The sequence below is a fragment of the Cupressus sempervirens genome, chromosome 3 (assembly GCF_028749045.1).
Source record: "Cupressus sempervirens isolate cs-2001-9-10 chromosome 3, ASM2874904v1, whole genome shotgun sequence".
Classification (NCBI taxonomy): Eukaryota; Viridiplantae; Streptophyta; class Pinopsida; order Cupressales; family Cupressaceae; genus Cupressus; species Cupressus sempervirens.
The window spans coordinates 1,122,217,867-1,122,235,443 of NC_143120.1; the positions used below are offsets into that span (position 1 = coordinate 1,122,217,867).

A 17,577-nucleotide genomic window follows, 5' to 3' on the forward strand; every position below is an offset into this window, starting at 1 on the left:
AGCCCGCATCTCCATTTGGGAATAGACCTGCAAAATGTAAAAAAAAGAGAGAGGGTCAATTCATACAAATTGAGCAATGGAAATCATTCCAGTTATCTCTACACTACTTAGTGGTCCTACAACGTAATTATTCAGTTAACTGCATGAAAATATGCAAAGGCAAGAGAAATATCTGAAAGCAAAGCAGGTTTTATGCTAATAAGTTTGTTTCATGTGTAGGTACAGGTATGAAGTTTGAGGTTGTTGAAGGATCATGCATAAGTTACACGCATGAAGCCTTTCAACTGAGATTTGTAGAGGCCAAGACTGAAGGACTGAGGAGACTATTGAAGGGACACACGTAAATTATAGGTGTGAAACCTTCTGGTCAAATCATGTAGAGGTAAAGACTGAAGACCTGAGAGACCGTTGAGGGGGCATGCATATGTTACAAGTATGAGACCTTCTGGCTGAACCAAAGTAGTCCACTGAAGACATGAGGAGATTGTTAAAGGGATATACATATGTTACAGGTTTGAAACCTTTCAGTTGAATCATGGAGGGATTGGAAAGTTTACGAGTGCACAATCAGAGATAAAGTTTTTAGCAAGCAACCATAGCCACAAGCTAAACTAGAAACAAAGATGCTCAAACGAATGTTCATTCATAAAGTCTTAAAGGTTGATTCGGTAGCAGATAAAGACTGGAATTTATTACAGTCAAGCAAAAAGATATTGTGCATAACTATTTTATAATCATTATCTTTTTGGATGCAAGTTGAAATCAAAATGTAGAATCAGTAATTCCCAGATTAAGTTTTGATTGTTCAATGCTCAAACAAGAAGGAATATCAGTTATAGATTTGTTATGATGCAATTAGCAAGAGCTTCAAGGTAAACATGATTTTCAGAGTTTGAAGTGCAAGATGCTATAGGATAATAGTAAATTGAGTATATCTACAAGAGAAGTTTCAAAGAGCAATGATTTTTAACAATCAAAACAATGAAAGTATGTAAGCTTCTATGGTAGAAATATAAGTATGATACTGCACTGTCATGAAGGAGGAACATTTCATTTATATGTATTTTTCAGTATAACAACATGTGTGTGCACGGGCTACCAAAAGAGTACTGCAGTTAAAGATATAATGAACAGTTGTTTCTGGTCAAATGCAGCAAAATATGCTGTGGTAGTAGAAGTGGATGCTTTTAAGGAAATTAATGTTGTGTATCAAGCCTTGAATTCAAGTGAGCATCATGATTTATTGGAAATATTAGAACTGGTTCATTAAGCATCGATCAATGTAGAGAATCTCTCATCACTTCATGAGAAACAACATAGGAGGGGTCTAGGGTATCAAAGAGCTGAGGGTGGGTCTGTTATAGAAAGATATTGGGAGCTAGTGGAAGATACTAAGCTTTCCAAAAGGAGGAAACCCTACAAAATAGAGCTTGTTGGAGTCCTCTGTGATGCATATCTTGCTGTAGTTCATGGAGTGAGGTTTTGAACCAAATCATGGTAAAACAAACCAGAATAGAGGAGCGGTTCTGTGTAAGCAACTGTGAAATACAAGTGATGTAATCCATATTAAAGGAACTACAGATCTAAGCTAACAATGGAGTAAAAACAACAACTACGACAAACCCTCCAATGCAACAGAGAATACTATAGTGAAGAAGATCATATGGCACAAAATGGAGGTAAAATAACTTACATAAAATACCAGTGATCACCCACATTTGAAGTAATAACCCAGCCTAGCAAGAAACCAGAAATCTACAGCATGAGACCCGTAAAACAGTAATGGAAGGTCACGACAAGTGAAGGAGAAGAATATGGAGCTCACGGCAGCCAATATCTCAGAAGAAATGGAGGAACCCGTGAACACATATGGCGTTCCCAGCATGAAGAATAAGCTCATGACTTAAAGAACTCAAATACATCAACACTCATGGCAACCATAGAAATATTAGCTATGAAATCTGAAGAATAAACCAGCCATTATGGCGTTTAAAAGAACAAATATGAAACTCATGGCTTTTGGAAGCCATGTAATAGCAGAGAAGAACAACCCTCGAAACAGAAATAAGAAACCCCATGAAGCTCACGACAAACAACGTCCAAGCACTTATGGCATCAAGCATGGAGAATGACAAACAATAGAAAAAGAAAAACTAGAGTTTCTTGCATGACAGCTAAGGGTTTCTCCAAAACATATTTCCCCTCTTTCATAAATCGACAAGTGAAAAAATGAAAAGAATATCTAACTTTTCCTTGTGTTATATGCCAATTTGTTAAATTGGAGGAGTTCTTGGGTCCGACCTTTTATGGTAGAAAAATTATATGTTTATTAAGATAATAATATACGACTTTATATCAAACTTATAACACATACTATTATATTAATAAACATATAATTTTTATATATTTTTTATGGTCCATTTAAAAAAATAATTTTTTTTTAGTTGATATTATAAGCCATCTAATAATAATAAATTTTCAAATGAGCAAATATTTATTCAAGAGGAATATATTTATTATTATTTGCATATAATATGTGATCAATATTAATGAATTGATAAATATAAATCAATTTGTTAATGTTGAGTTTTGAATGCAATAATAATAAAGAAGACTTAAAGTGGCTTACACTTGACCAAGGAGTTCTATTTTTAGCCAAGATAGACTATTTGAGTTAACCGGACATTACATGGAGTTCATTCTCAGTATAGGAGATATTTTGGGTTTCTCATGCAGTTGAGTATTTTTGTGCTATTTTTGGCAAGATATGGAGCAGTTAAGGTCAGTTTTGCATATAGTTTATTTTGGGAGCCTGTTTTATGCATTTTTGCATGGTTATTGATGAGTTTTACATGCTATTTACTGGCACAAAAAACTTGCCAAGTACTTGTCGAGTTTTGGCCAAAAACTCGGGGACTTTTTGTTAAAAACTCAGTCGCAGTTTTATAAGAACAGTTTAAAGGCAAAAAAATGGCCCAATTTAATTTAATTTCTCACTTCTTGACTTGTATTTTGCCTAGAGTGGGAAAATAATCTTCCAAACACTTGCACACTGATTTCTATTGATTTGAAGCAGATTTGAGGTGGACTTGAAGCATGTTTGAGGGGGTTTGAGGTGATTTTTGAACAGTGTGACTAAATGATTTGGAGAGGTGTTATTTTTCTATTGGACACCGTATTCTACCCCTAATTTTATAACCGACATAAGACATTGGATAAAGTGACTTAGGGATAGGGATTCTTATATGGCAACATTGTAGCTTCTTGTAGTGGTATTGAGTTTAAAGGGATTGCAGATTGTATTTAGGTTCAATTACTAGATAAGAATATTGGGCTCTCTCTTTCATAGATGTGGCCCAAGATTGGATGAGCCACATTAAATCTTTGCATCTTCTATTCTATTTCTATGTTCTTTATTCCTTTGCATTATTAATTTTATTTGCATGTACAATGGTTACATTTATGTCTAATAATCCTAACTCTACGTAGATAATTGGCTACAAACAATTATGATCTCTTCCCATAGTAGAAGCCATAGAAAACTTCTTAGTCACACCATAGGAAAACCACACACAATAGAGCAAAAAATAGGGCTTGCAATAAAAGCTTGATTTGGTTCTGTCCATTCCTACATTATAGTGTAGTGGCTTTTTAAAGACTTATTTTCTCTTATAATAATACTCGCCAAAAACTAACCAACCTAATATTATTAATTATTCAAACTAACCAACAACAATGTAATTTCTTCAACAATTTCCCCTCATTTTGTCTTGAGAACCACTTTAGTACTCTTGTCTACATGCTATCATTTTTATATCTTTCTATTTTTCGTACATCATTAATAAAAAATATTTAATTATTTTCGTGTCATCTAGTGTTAGTGCTTAATACTAAGAGAAATATTATTATCTACAAGATCTTGAAGGATTAGAAAATAGTAGAGTCATGCTTATCTATGTGTGGGAAGGCATGTAGGTTTATTAGGGGGGTGGGTTCAGTTTCTGACTATATGATATGAGTAGTCAATGCTAGTGCTGAGAGAAGCTTGAGGTAGAGCTATATCTCAGATGCAGGACGAGCCACAGACTGAGTCAGACATTCCGAGTGAGGAGATGGTCATACCCAGTGCAGACTTCTACATCTAGACCCTCTAGTTCTACCTCTCCCTTGGTTCTTACAAGAGCTGGGATGAGAAAGATCCAATTGTAATGATGTATTTACTTTTAGTTTTACATAAATTATTTACTATTTTGCTTCCAGCCATCAGCATTCCTCACAAGAATGTGATTTTGTACCCACTTCGCTTTTAAATAAATCTAGACTAAGCATGTTTCTTTTGCATTCTGAGTCATGGAGTCATTGGATGCACCCTCTCATTGAATTTTGCAAAAACAAAAGAATTCCTAATTAAATTTAAGCAATTTTTTAAGTTCCCAAGTTTTTTAACTGAAAGCTGGCCAAGTTTTTCCCCATTTTTTGTTTTGAGGCCCTGGCGAGTTTTCTAACTATATTGTAAACAAATATTGAATAATGAGCGGGTTGAAAACTGTTGCACCCTTCCTCACTCCGGTACTCCATGAAGGAAATATATTATTTTACTGTTTCAGCTTCTTAACAAGTGTCAATTAATTGATTTTAGCAACAAATAGCCAAGTTGACTCAGAATATAGAGACCAAAACAGTTGGAGGGAATGCACTGCTCTGTATATATGAGCAGGTTTGCAAACAATTAGAGAAATATAACAAATTGGATATTATCCAGGTGATTCAATCCTAGACTGCTCAACAGATGACGTAGGATATAACCAAAGGGGAAGAACTCATTGGTGGAAGTGTTGGGTTCTCATTTTGAAGACCCAAATTCAAATCCTAAACTTGATATTCAAGGCTGGTGGAATGTATTAATTGGTAATGTTGGTTCGTAACAGATGACATGGTTCAGTTCAGTAATGAGCCACCCTGTTTGTGACCTGGTTGGCTTGGGTGAAGCTAGAAATTCCCAAAACATAATTAAAACAATTAGATATTTTATAGTGATAAATAATTTAGTTAGGATCAAGTTTTGCAACTGAACATTCCGTGGCATATCTTCAGTATCCTTCTCTAACAACAGCTAAGATTTTTTTAACAATTATTGCAGCCACTCGTGTATATTGGAACTCTATATTGAGGAACTATATCTCTCCCAGAATTACTGGCAGAAATAGGATAGGAAGTCCTTTCCACTTAACTACACTGTGATCTAGCATCTCTTGAAGTAGTGCATTTAGCTTTTAAGATCATATAAAAGTTAGAAGTTTTCAGTGGAAGTTGCTCGTAGAATCTTGGCTGCATCAGTTTATTTCTCATCCAGATCTTGACTGCATCAGTTAATTTCTCAACTAATTACGTAATTAATCACTAAGCTAATAAAATAACTCTTCGCTGTTTCTCACAGTAATGCAAGTGACGCTCTTGATAAGCTGCGTTTCTTGAGTGTAACCGAGCCAGAGTTACTTGCAGAAGGGGGTAGTGACTTGGAAATTCGTATCAAAGCAGACCCCGAGAATGGGACCGTTACTGTAATGTAAGTCTTCTATGACCAAGTTGAAAATAAACATCTGCTTGTAACTTGTAACTTTTGGTTGAAAGAGGCTTATTTTTTTAATCCACAGGGATAATGGCATTGGCATGACCAAAGAAGAACTAATTGACTGTCTTGGAACTATAGCTCAGAGTGGAACCAAAAAGTTCTTACAAGCTTTGAAGGTTGATAGTTTTATGCCTCTAAACACTCCATGACAACGTGTGTTCTCAACATACTACAACTCATCTAAATACACTTGGTTGCATGTTATGTTGTAGGAAAACCAGGCTGGTCCTGACAACAACTTGATTGGGCAATTTGGTGTAGGGTTTTATTCTGCCTTTCTGGTTGCTGAAAAGGTATTTTTTGAATTTTCTTAAAAATTCTTGCAAGGTTATTCAAGGAAAAATTCTTTGATACTATTGTTCATCTGTTATTTGAGGATAGTTTAAACCTAAACAGCATGCAAACAAGTAATTTTGGTATTTGTTCATTGTCAGGTTGTTGTTTCCACAAAAAGTCCAAAATCTGACAAGCAGTATGTGTGGGAGGGAGCAGCAGATACTAGCTCCTACATAATAAGAGAAGAGGCAGAGCCAGAAAATCTTATTCTTAGGGGTACTAAGATTACTCTTTATTTAAAGGTAAAGTATTTAATAACTGTAATTGGCTGTAAAACACCTATATAAACTTGTATTAATTTCCATTTTTTCCGTGCAGCCGGATGACAAGTTTGACTATGCCGACCCTCAAAGGATTCAGAAGCTTGTAAAAAATTATTCACAGTTTGTTTCTTTCCCAATATACACATGGCAAGAAAAATCTCAGACAAAAGAGGTAACTGGGATGTGCTATATGTATTTTGCAGTTTCTTTTGATGAGGGAATTGAACTTTCTGATTTTCCTAATTTTGGATGTACAAAGAACTGTTTATATTAGGTTCAATTTGTTTTCTGAATCTATTTGTGATTGTCTTGAAGGTTGAGGATGATTCTGCAGAAGTTAAAGAAGGGGAGGAGAAGAAAACTAAGACAGTTACAGAAAAATATTGGGACTGGGAGTTGGCAAATGAAACGAAACCTATCTGGGTAAAGTTTATTTACATTATGGATCTCAAAAATCAAGTTTTATGTGTCATGGTTCTCACTGGGAATGCTAAAACATTTTGGTTCAATTTCATATTTTAATGTTGCATATACTACATTTTATTCTTCCCTAGAGCAGAAGAGCAGTCCTTGTATATTGTCTTCGGTGGTGCTTAGTCTCATGTCTATTGGTTTTCCTTTCTAGATGCGCAATCCAAAAGATGTCCCAGCAGAAGAATACAATGAGTTTTATAAAAAGACATTCAATGACTTTTTGGATCCTTTGGCATATTCTCATTTCACAACTGAGGTATACCTTAGACCTGCCAGTATTTTTAGAGATAAACCATGAAATTTTTGTATTTTTTAAGTTGAGATAACTAGTATACCTAAGATTAATATGCAAATTGGTCTTGTCCCGTCGTAAAACAGGGTGAAGTTGAGTTCAGAAGTGTTCTCTACATCCCTGGTATGGCTCCTCTTAGCTCGGATGAAGTAATGCAACCCAAGACAAAAAACATTCGTCTATATGTAAAGCGAGTTTTTATTTCTGACGACTTTGATGGTGAATTGGTAAGACCTTAGGTGTTGTGGAGTTTTGTGAAGCATGTATGGGTTGCAAATGTTTTTTTGTTTTATATAGGCATGCATTTTCATATATTATTGTAGACATGTTTGTGTGTCTGATATTTATTGAAGATCGTATATCATTGCTTTTAAATAAATTTCTGTAATTGTGTAGTTTCCACGCTACTTGGGCTTTGTCAAGGGGGTTGTAGACTCGAATGATCTTCCTCTTAATGTCTCAAGAGAGATCCTTCAAGAAAGCCGTATTGTAAGTTCTTTCTTCAGATCTGTTTTTAAACTCTCTGACTATGATGTTTCAAATGTGAAGTATTAATATCCAAAAGACATCTACTCTTGGATGAAAAGGCCGCTAGCAATTACATGAATACAGTTTTTATAAATTGATGAAAAAAGGATGGAGATCTCATTTTTCTTGTAGCTGTAAATGGTAACTATTTGGCATCAATTAACATAATCCACAGCATTCTGGTGAACATGATGGTTAGATTTAAAAACACTAGATTTCCACAGCCCGTAGTAATAATTCATAATTTGTTTCTGGATTCCAACTGTGTGAGATTTTATAACATCAACATCTTGGATCACACTCTGTGATCCATCAGCAGCTCTAATTTATCCTGATGATGGATCACAGAGTTCCGAAACGCTGATGCTAAAAAAGCTGACACAGTTAGAATCCAGGAACATTATGTGAATGATGGTTAAAAGTTAAAATTTTCTGTAATTTCAATTTAGTGGGACTAATCCACCTATATGTTCCTAAAAGTAAAGATCAAATGATTTAACTGATTATTTTCATTCTAGTATTCCTTTTATTTTGGGCTGTGGACCTTGGTTGTATTTGATTGTGATCTGAAACTTCTACTTTGTATACCAGGTTCGAATTATGAAGAAGCGACTTGTTCGCAAGACATTTGATATGGTTCAGGATATTGCACAGCGTGAAAATAAAGAGGTAAGGCAGTTGGAAAAATATGTCTACGGGGTTAATGGCATTGGTGTAGTTGATTTAAAGCTATATGCCAAAAATTAGGTGCTTATTAAGTGCTACCTACTTTGGGAAGGTTGGAAATCAAAGAAATGTTTTTTAAAAATCTTAAGAGTGGATTGATTGGTTGCTATTCACAGTTTCAGAAGAGACCTTCTGTACTTTAGCCCTCTCTGTTTATAACTTTATAGTCTCTTGTAAATATATTGATATCCACGTGTTTCCTTTGCTATAATAAAATCTGAAATCTGAAATTGTCTATGGTATACAGATTGCACTTATATGAATTGCTTACTAAACTCTGATATTCAGCTCTATACAAATTGCATATATATGAATTGTTTGCTTCAATGCCTTGAAAAAGTTGAAATGTTTTTCTTTGATAAAATAGCAATTCTGAGTGTTCTCTTGAGGGATTAACTTCTGTTTGATGTGGAATTTCTCAAATATTTAGTGCATAAAATGTAATTGATGTTTCTGATCTTCTGGTGTTTGAATTTGCCACTTCAATATTTTTGAGGTTTTGACTGGCAATTATGCTTTACTGCACTTGATGATTTCTTGATAACTGCGTTGGTGGGTTACTGTTAGTGAAGCTTTGGAATTAATCGTGTAATTAGTTTGCATTTCTTGAAATCGGAAATTTAATTCTGAAAGTTTGCTTACTTATGTTCATCAACTAAGAAAAATCACCTCAAGAACTGGATTTTTGCTCTTCTACTTGATCTTTCTTAAACCTTTGATACAGGAATATAAAAAATTCTGGGAGAACTTTGGAAAGTATATTAAGTTAGGCTGCATTGAGGACTCAAACAATCACAAGCGTATTGCTCCGCTTTTACGGTTCTTCTCCTCCTCTATTGAAGATGAGTTGATTAGCCTTGATGATTATATTGAAAACATGAAAGAAAATCAAAATGCCATTTATTATATTGCATCAGACAGTATCAAAAGTGCCAAGAGTGCTCCATTTTTGGAAAAACTTCTCCAAAAAGATATCGAGGTATAGATTTCTGCCAGAATTTTTTTTTGCCATCTACTTCAGAAATAATCTAGAGATTTTAATTTGTAATCCTACCTTCTTGCCCACTCAGGTTCTTTATCTTGTGGATCCCATTGATGAGGTTGCTATTCAAAATCTTCAGAGTTACAAGGAAAAGAAATTTGTTGATATCAGTAAAGAAGATTTAGACCTGGGTAAGTAATTTTTTACATGTGATCTATAAGACATATTTGCCTTAAGAGACATTAGGAGGGCAAGCTGGCATTGTATGCTGACGCTAGTAAAGTTCTTAAAATGGAAAGAAACCGTCTGTCAATATTGAAAAATATATGTATTGTTTTGTATATGATCTTTGATGAATTCTTGCCTTTAGAAAACATTAGAAGGATAATATGGCATTCTAGGCCGCCATTAGTTCATTTCTTACGTTGGAGAGTGACTTGCTTTAACAGCAAATGTTGATAGAACTGATTTCTAGTAGCTGTGGAAGGGGCACCAATTTAAGTGAGAAATCTGTTCTATGCGAAATATTATGTTACCTGGCAGTTTTGTCTCTAGGATTTGTAACCATCGTCTTCGCAAAGCAAAATGTGCTGCCTTTGTCTTCAGTGGAGCATTTGTATCTGTTCACATTTATTTGGTTTAGATGGGTAACTGTATTCATGTTTGGCAATTCATCACATCTTTGGATGAATTTATCCCAAGAGGAAGCTAAGTATGGGTATGAATATGTTTAGTGACTAGGTTTTGAACATCAGAAGATAGCAATTTTGATGTTAATTTGTAAATATATGTGGAAATTATCATATGGATATTTTGATCTTTTCTTGTTGGTTGCTGGACCAAAGTCTTTTTTCTTTGCTTCATATTGTACGTTCTGGAGGAAACTTTGTATGGCTGGGTTGCGTGGCAATTGTGCATTTGAATAGCACTTCATGTTATCAGATCATTTATTTTTACTTCATATTTTATGTCCTTAAGTGAAGTTGGTGAGATCAGGCTGCCTGCCAATTGTTAGTGTGTTTCACTCACTTTTGAGCATTTGAATAGCACTTCATGTTATCAGATCATTTATTTTTACTTCATATTTTATGTCCTTAAGTGAAGTTGGTGAGATCAGGCTGCCTGCCAATTGTTAGTGTGTTTCACTCACTTTTGAGTAGCACTTTCATCTTGTCAGTTCATGGGATGTGGAATCCTCGTTTACATCAAATGCACATGTTGTCATGATTTCTGCAAAATATTTCAATTCTCTAGTGCAATCTAGTTCATTTGAATATAGAGCTTAAATTAATTTGCTTATGCAACTTGTTGAACTTGTTAATAGGTGACGCAGATGAACTGAAGGATAGAGAAGATGAAAAGAAATATGTAGTCCTTTGTGATTGGATGAAGCAGCAACTGGGGGAGAAAGTAGCAAAAGTTCAAATATCAAAACGCTTGAGCTCATCTCCATGTGTGCTTGTTGCAGGAAAATTTGGGTGGTCAGCAAATATGGAAAGGTAATTAATTGAAATTCAGTTAATAAAAAGATGGAAATGCTATCTGCAAGTCATTACCATTGCACAATATGGTACTATGTGAATATTTGATAACCATTGTGCTTTTTACCTCTAATTTAATTTTTGATGGACAGAATCGCATTTATAATTCACACTGATGACTTGAGTTGTTTCTGAAGGCTTATGAAAGCACAGACACTAGGGGATACATCTACACTCGAGTTCATGCGTGGGAGGCGAATCTTGGAGATCAACCCAGATCATCCGATCATTCAAGATCTCAATGTAAGACTGCTGGATTTTACCTTTTTATGGTGAAAACTACTGCTGGAATTTACTTTTTTGTGGTGAAAACAATTTACACATTCAGTTTTTGATTGTACTGTTAACAATAATTATGGTTGGAGATATGATGAGTGCTTCTGGTTTAAACTCTGATTTTTGTCATCAACATTCTGGATCACACTAATTGATTCCTCATCACAGCGAAGAGAGCTAAAACGAAGTGGCTTGTAGATCTAGGTCTGTGAAATAATAAAGGGATAGAGTGTGGAGAACAGAAAATGAGAAATTGGAAGAATACAGTTTAAATCAGAAAAATTTAGATTACTTGATCTTGGTTGCTTTTCTAAAAACAATCAAACTTTAATGTAGTAAGAGTCGATGCATTCAATGTACTTACGGAAAACTGGTCTACAATTAACGTAGTACCTAATACTCTTGGAGCCTTAATTTAGGTTGCAATTCGATAGATTTTGGCCTCTTATGTTGAGACAGTATGGTATGGACATTTTGTTTGTGTTCATTGTAGCCTCGGATGTAGCTTGCAATGCCATTGGCTTTTTACATTTTGAAAAAGTAGCCACGTAAATTTACTTATGCTCACTGTATGTTTTTATTTTCAAAATTTTTCTCTGCAGTCTGCATGCAGACATGATCCCGACAACTACGAAGCAAAGAGGGCAGTCGACCTTTTATATGATACTGCTTTGATATCGAGTGGATTTGCGGTAAGTTCTCAAATGTTTATTCTGATTTGATATATTGGAGGCGGTGGATGTACGAGTGGGGGATGGGATACGAAAGTCTAGTTGAGCCTGACAATTGATTCCTTTTTTATGACAATTTAACAGCCTGAGAGTCCAGCTGAGTTGGGGGGTAAAATATACGAGATGATGGCAGCGGCACTTGGCGGAAGATGGAACCAAAGTACTACGTCAGAATCAGGCGAAGTTGAGTCTTCACCTGCAACCGGAGATTCTGAAGCTCCAGAGACCGAGGTTGTTGAGCCATCTGAAGTTTTAACTGATGGTGATCCTTGGAAGGATTAAGAAGCATATTCCTAAACATCTTGGAAAGGAGATGTTACAGGCTTCAGATGCAATTTTTTTTTTCTATTTAGTGTAGGAAATGATTACTTCATTCTTGAAAAGGTGAAAATTTGAGAGCTTTTGGAAGCCGCTGTATTGAGTTGCATCTTGTATCTATCGAGGAATTTTGTTAGACGACATAATTTATTTGAGGGAAAGGTTGGGATAGGCGCATGATTCGGTTGTTAAGCTCGTATATTGGAGTATGTAAAATGCTTGAAAGGTTTCAAACTTTTAATGTTATCGGGTACCTTAGGCCTGTTAAATATTTCAGGCCTTAATTTGTGATTTAATCAATAATTTTGACAACTGAACTTTTAAAAGATTTCTCGTTGGATCTTTGAGAAGTCTTGTGAATCTGTACTCTGCATTGCATGAGCACGGTGTCCTATTTGCAGATTTGTTGATGAACATGCAGAGTTTGCAGTATGTCTGAAATGAAATTAAGGTAATTAAGGTTGGTGTAACAGTTACATTTTATATAAAACAATTTAACATTTGATTTTATATAAAATTATTCAACTATTGATAAGTAGTAGGAGATACTTTCTGTAGCAATTCAAATCATGACACAGCAGAGTAGTTTTAGAATCAAAATTTAAAACTTATTGATCAATGGTTCACATATTAATAGAAATGTATTAAATTTACATAAAAACTTTCAAATATTAATTATATCAGACTAGGGTATCTCACTATTTTTAAAAATATTTTAATAAAATGATTTGTTGGGTGTAGTGGAAATGATTTATAGAATTGATTTATTTATCTCGGGAAGGGAGAGTTATGGTATACTTATAAAATGAGAATGAATGAATATATTCTAACTGCAAGTTGGCAAATGTGATAATGTTAAAAAGAGTTTTAAAAAGAGTTCAGTTTTCTTTGTTAATTATACAATTGTAATTAGAATGAAAGAATTTATTAGATATTGGATATTTTCAACTAGTTAAATTGTGATATTGCTGTCAATTAAAGATTTAATTGTTTAGTGAGTGACATTTATTAACCTATGTTTAATGGCTCTTGGTTAACAAAACCTATCCCTTGGGACAATAGACGGAATCTTATCACTTACTGCATCGAAGACTTGCTCACAGAGGTGAAGCATTGAGACTTCTAAGAGGCTATCTATCAAACACTACTCTAGTTCAAAGACCTTAGCTATGAAGTTTATTTTAAGGTTACTCACTTTCTTTGCAACACCATTTGCAAAACTTTTAAAAATAATTGTTCCTTATGAATTATTCATTATAAAGGTCTTTTAAGCTAATCAATTGATAAGTAGGATATATTTTTTGTGACAAGTCTAATTATGATATCACTATTACGATTTAGTTTTGTGTTATTTTTGAGTTAAACTTGTTGACTCATATTTTAGTAGTAGTTTACAAGAAACCACATCTCATGAGAATTAGCACTTGTTGCATCTAGGTGACACTACTCGGGTAAAGTACTTGGACTTCTTTAGATGTCACCCATCCCAGTACTACTCAAGTTGCTTAACAATATTCAAACATTGTCAAATGGGGTTGCAAGCAAAGTGGACTTAATCATGGAGGAAACTTCATTGTGACATGCATTGGAGTTGGAGGAGCATTGGGACGAGTGGCCTTTGTTTGCATCACCTAAATGCAACGAGTACAAAGTGCTCTATTCATTTTCATGAGAGGCTTTTGAGAACTACTAATGAAACACGAGTGACGAAGTTTGATTAAAAAATTATATAGTTGAATCATGATAGCAAAATTGACAATATCACAATTGTTAGGATTAAACCACAGACGTAAATAACAATTATATGCAAATATAACCAATATGAGAAAATAATAGATCATACAGAAAAGAACACAAGACACCAAGATTTAACGTGTTTCACCCAATCCTTGGGCTATGTCCACCAAACAATAAGTTTGATATTATTATGATCTAGTGATTACAACCTGATTACAATCTGTAATCTCTTACAGCTAAATATTGCCACAAGAACCAATATTCACATCACCACAATGAAACAATCCCTAATCGTAAGCCCTTTTATACAAGTTATTTTATGCCTCTTTAGGGTTATAACATGTCGGCCACAACATCGGCCACCAACCAAATTTTTTTTCGGGGTGATGCCTCGAACCTCAAAGAATTTATGAAGTATGTACAATACTTCCTTGATTAGTTACCACAAACTAACAACAATTTGACTTGCCATGAAAAATGTCTCCTACTCATTCTGTGAGCATCACCCAGATGTAATGCATTCATTCTTATGAGAGATGGGTTCTTGTGAACCATTACTCACAAAACATGGGTCAATAGGTTTGACTAAAAAACTACACAATTGAATCCTAATAGAAAATGATGATTGGAAACATAATGGACATCTAAACTTTGTAATTTTTGATTTGGTGGTAGAGTAGGGTAGATGTACTGTATCTCTAAGTTTTATTGTCTATTAGTGTCAAACACTTAGTCATATATAAGGCAGAGTCTGTTGGTCACCACTACGACCAAGCTACACTATATAGGTTGAGTCATGTAAAGATAATATTAATGTCCAACAAGAGACCACAACTTGGGTCTAAGGGATTGGGAGCTTACAACCGAGAAGATAACACCAAACGGAACACCAAACGGCGTTGATAAATGAGTAAGCACAAAACCTAAAATAGAAGATGAGGAAGAGAGCAAGTCACCATTAACATGATTAGGTTTTAGGGATCCTTCTCAAAGGGAAGGACAACAATGAATGAAAAGGATGAGGGCAACCAGGGGCTCTGTTCTGTAGCTGAGTGTTGCAGGAGTGTCGTTGGTGGAGAGGAACACTACGGGGTTTTATTGATCTGGAGTGGCTAGTGCTAGGGAAACTATACAGTCACTTCGTACCCCGAATAGGAGATAAGCGCGAGGACGACATGATAAGCTATACCTGGGTTTGACCCGTGGGGGAAAGATAGTGGCATAGTGTGGTCACGAAGTTGCATGGATTCTCGAAGATATAGTGCAAGCAACACTAATTTGTGTACCTGAAGAAGTTTGAGAGGGATTTGCACTCTCTAAACAAATAGTAAAATCTCCCTCTGATCTCGTAGTATATGGGGCATCTGAAAAGGAAATGGGTCTCAAATTCTGCCTCTGCCATGGTACAATGTCTACAAACTCGATCCTCTCTATCTATATGGTAGTTGATCTTAATCTAGAGTCAGTGTGAACCCACCCTAATGGAGGCAAGAGAGATATGTAGGGCATGGGTCCACTATCCATGTAAGTAGTCTGGGTGCCAAATGATCCCATCTCGAATATCCAAGAAGTGTTCAACATAGAATGCCATCCTTGGGTGTAGACCTCTTGGAGGATCAACCCAGGTCTGGATAATCAATTGTTTGTAGATGTCAAGTTTGATATATCTATTCAACTCCTACCGAGAGGGGAGGAGGTGAGTTGGAGCATCCAGTGAGAATTGGTAGGGACGGAGATTGTTGATGTCTATCTCTTACTTATCGATGTCTATCTCTTACTTATCGATGTCTATCTTGACCGATCTCAGTAGGATAGTAGCCTGACTGTACCAACAACGGGCCCTAGATGTGGGATCAGATTCTTTAATAGCAACTGAAGAGCAGTATGCCAAGTGATGGTATCTATGTTGGCCTTCAACAAAGTCTGCAAAGCCATGAAGGTGGTGGAGGAATCAAATCAGGTCAAAAATGGCCGCTAGTCTGAAAGGGTGGGCACCAAACTTAGCCAAAATAACACTGTTAGGGGTGGATCTCTGGCATCTGATAATCTGATGAAGGAGCAAAATCTAGATACACTCGATTGAGGCCTAATCTGAGTTGAAAAGGGAAGCCCCCCATACCATCGAACCATAGAGGACTATGGGTCTGACTAAAGAATCCAGGAGCAATAACTTAGTCGAGATGTCCTAGAAGTGATGTGTAAAGCATTGTATCTCAAGTGTGGCAAGGGAACCCAACGCTTTGCAAATATGAGGTTGAATGGCTGGTCGCAAGCTGAAATGGGGCCCATAAAGCTTAACCCCAAGGTATGTGTAAGATGAAGCAATCTCAACTTCCCGACCCTAGAGATGAAAATGGAGATGTGAGGTCTTCAAATAGTTGAAGACCATAACACAAGTCTTCTCCAGGTTCACAACTAGCTGTCTCAAGTCACAAAAAGATGCAAGTCTATCAAGGAGCCTTTGAAGCCCCTCAGGAGAAGAAGCTAAAAGAACCACATCATCAACAAAAAGGAGAATGGAGATCAGTACCTGGTGTAGATGGCAGTTGTTACTCGAGGAAGAGGAGTTACTGAGAAAGGTCTCGAACTCATCAATGTAGATCTTGAACAAGGTGGGTGAGAGTGGGCAACCCTGCTTCACCCTAATGGTGCTCTAGATAAGATCAAAGAGGCCCTCAGGAGTCTCGAGTCTACCAACCACCTTCTTATATAACCTTACAATCGATGTTAATAAGATCTCAAAAATATCAATATCTTTAAGCCTCTAAAAAAGGCCGTACAAGGGATGGAGTTGAAAGCGTTACAAAAGTCCACAAACTAGCAGTAGACTTTCGTCTTGTGGTGGCGGGCCTTCTCTATAATAGCTCGTAGTGTGAAAATATGGTCCATGGTCTGGTAGTCTGCTCGGGAGACTGCCTTACCCTTAGCCCTGCACCTTCGCTAGATAAAATAATACTCAAAGTTGTGGCATAGAGTTTGGAAAAGGTATGGCCGATCATGATGGTCCTATAGTTGTCAGGGTCTAAAACCAACTCAAACTTATGGATTGGTGGATAGTGTGCATCGACCAAGAGCCCGAAAACCTAGTACAAACCACTCTATTAAAGAGTGTAGAGAGGAAATGGCCTAGGATCGAGGCACTGAGCTTAAAGAGCTCAACCCGAAACCCTCCTCATTAGCTTCCCTGCTACATCTCATAAGTTTGATGGGCTCATGAATGCTGGAGGTGGAGAACAAGTGACAATGGGGAGGCAGGATGGGACAGGGAGCAAGCTGACCAAGTGTGTCATAAAGCATGGAAACGTGGGAGGCGAGGGAGCGAAGACTTGGGGTGGATAGGGGTTGGGAGCAACGAGGGAACATGATGCCCCAATATAACTTGGGACACTGAGTAAGCATGTCGTAGAGGGACCTACACTGTGAGGCAATGAATAACCACTTCTTATGGCAAAGAAAGCGATAGTAAGAGAGTCGTAAGTCCATGAAAGTGGGGGAATGAGCATCGAAGACCAAGCACAAGGAGCAGTGGAAAGTTTTACATGTATTATCATAGCATTGGTTCATGGGGCATGCATTCTACTGTGTAGACCTAGGGGTGCAGGGAGAGGGACAGTAGGGGATAGAGAGGAGAGATGACTCTCATATCGCAGAGGCAAGCAAGTGGAACATGGTGGACACTTGGCTGTGATCAGTAAAGTTACCAGAGCAAAGCAATCTTCTTAGATGGAGGATGAAAAGGTC

At 36.3% G+C, this 17,577-nt stretch overlaps 1 protein-coding gene across 1 annotated transcript in view; it reads left to right on the plus strand.

Moving 5' to 3' along the window:
• The window catches only part of LOC149570749 (heat shock protein 90-5, chloroplastic-like), a 41,917-nt gene extending 29,492 nt beyond the window's left edge, over positions 1 to 12,425 (plus strand). The window contains exons 3-18 of the mRNA XM_089823297.1: positions 5,438 to 5,566; positions 5,655 to 5,748; positions 5,845 to 5,925; positions 6,067 to 6,210; positions 6,287 to 6,403; positions 6,547 to 6,654; positions 6,857 to 6,961; positions 7,084 to 7,224; positions 7,394 to 7,486; positions 8,117 to 8,194; positions 8,976 to 9,230; positions 9,322 to 9,424; positions 10,558 to 10,732; positions 10,912 to 11,017; positions 11,653 to 11,742; positions 11,866 to 12,425. Coding sequence (XP_089679423.1) covers positions 5,438 to 5,566; positions 5,655 to 5,748; positions 5,845 to 5,925; positions 6,067 to 6,210; positions 6,287 to 6,403; positions 6,547 to 6,654; positions 6,857 to 6,961; positions 7,084 to 7,224; positions 7,394 to 7,486; positions 8,117 to 8,194; positions 8,976 to 9,230; positions 9,322 to 9,424; positions 10,558 to 10,732; positions 10,912 to 11,017; positions 11,653 to 11,742; positions 11,866 to 12,063 — 2,017 coding nt within the window. The 3' untranslated portion in view covers positions 12,064 to 12,425. The remainder of the gene's footprint in view (positions 1 to 5,437; positions 5,567 to 5,654; positions 5,749 to 5,844; positions 5,926 to 6,066; positions 6,211 to 6,286; positions 6,404 to 6,546; positions 6,655 to 6,856; positions 6,962 to 7,083; positions 7,225 to 7,393; positions 7,487 to 8,116; positions 8,195 to 8,975; positions 9,231 to 9,321; positions 9,425 to 10,557; positions 10,733 to 10,911; positions 11,018 to 11,652; positions 11,743 to 11,865) is intronic.
• Positions 12,426 to 17,577: the final 5,152 nt, after the last annotated feature.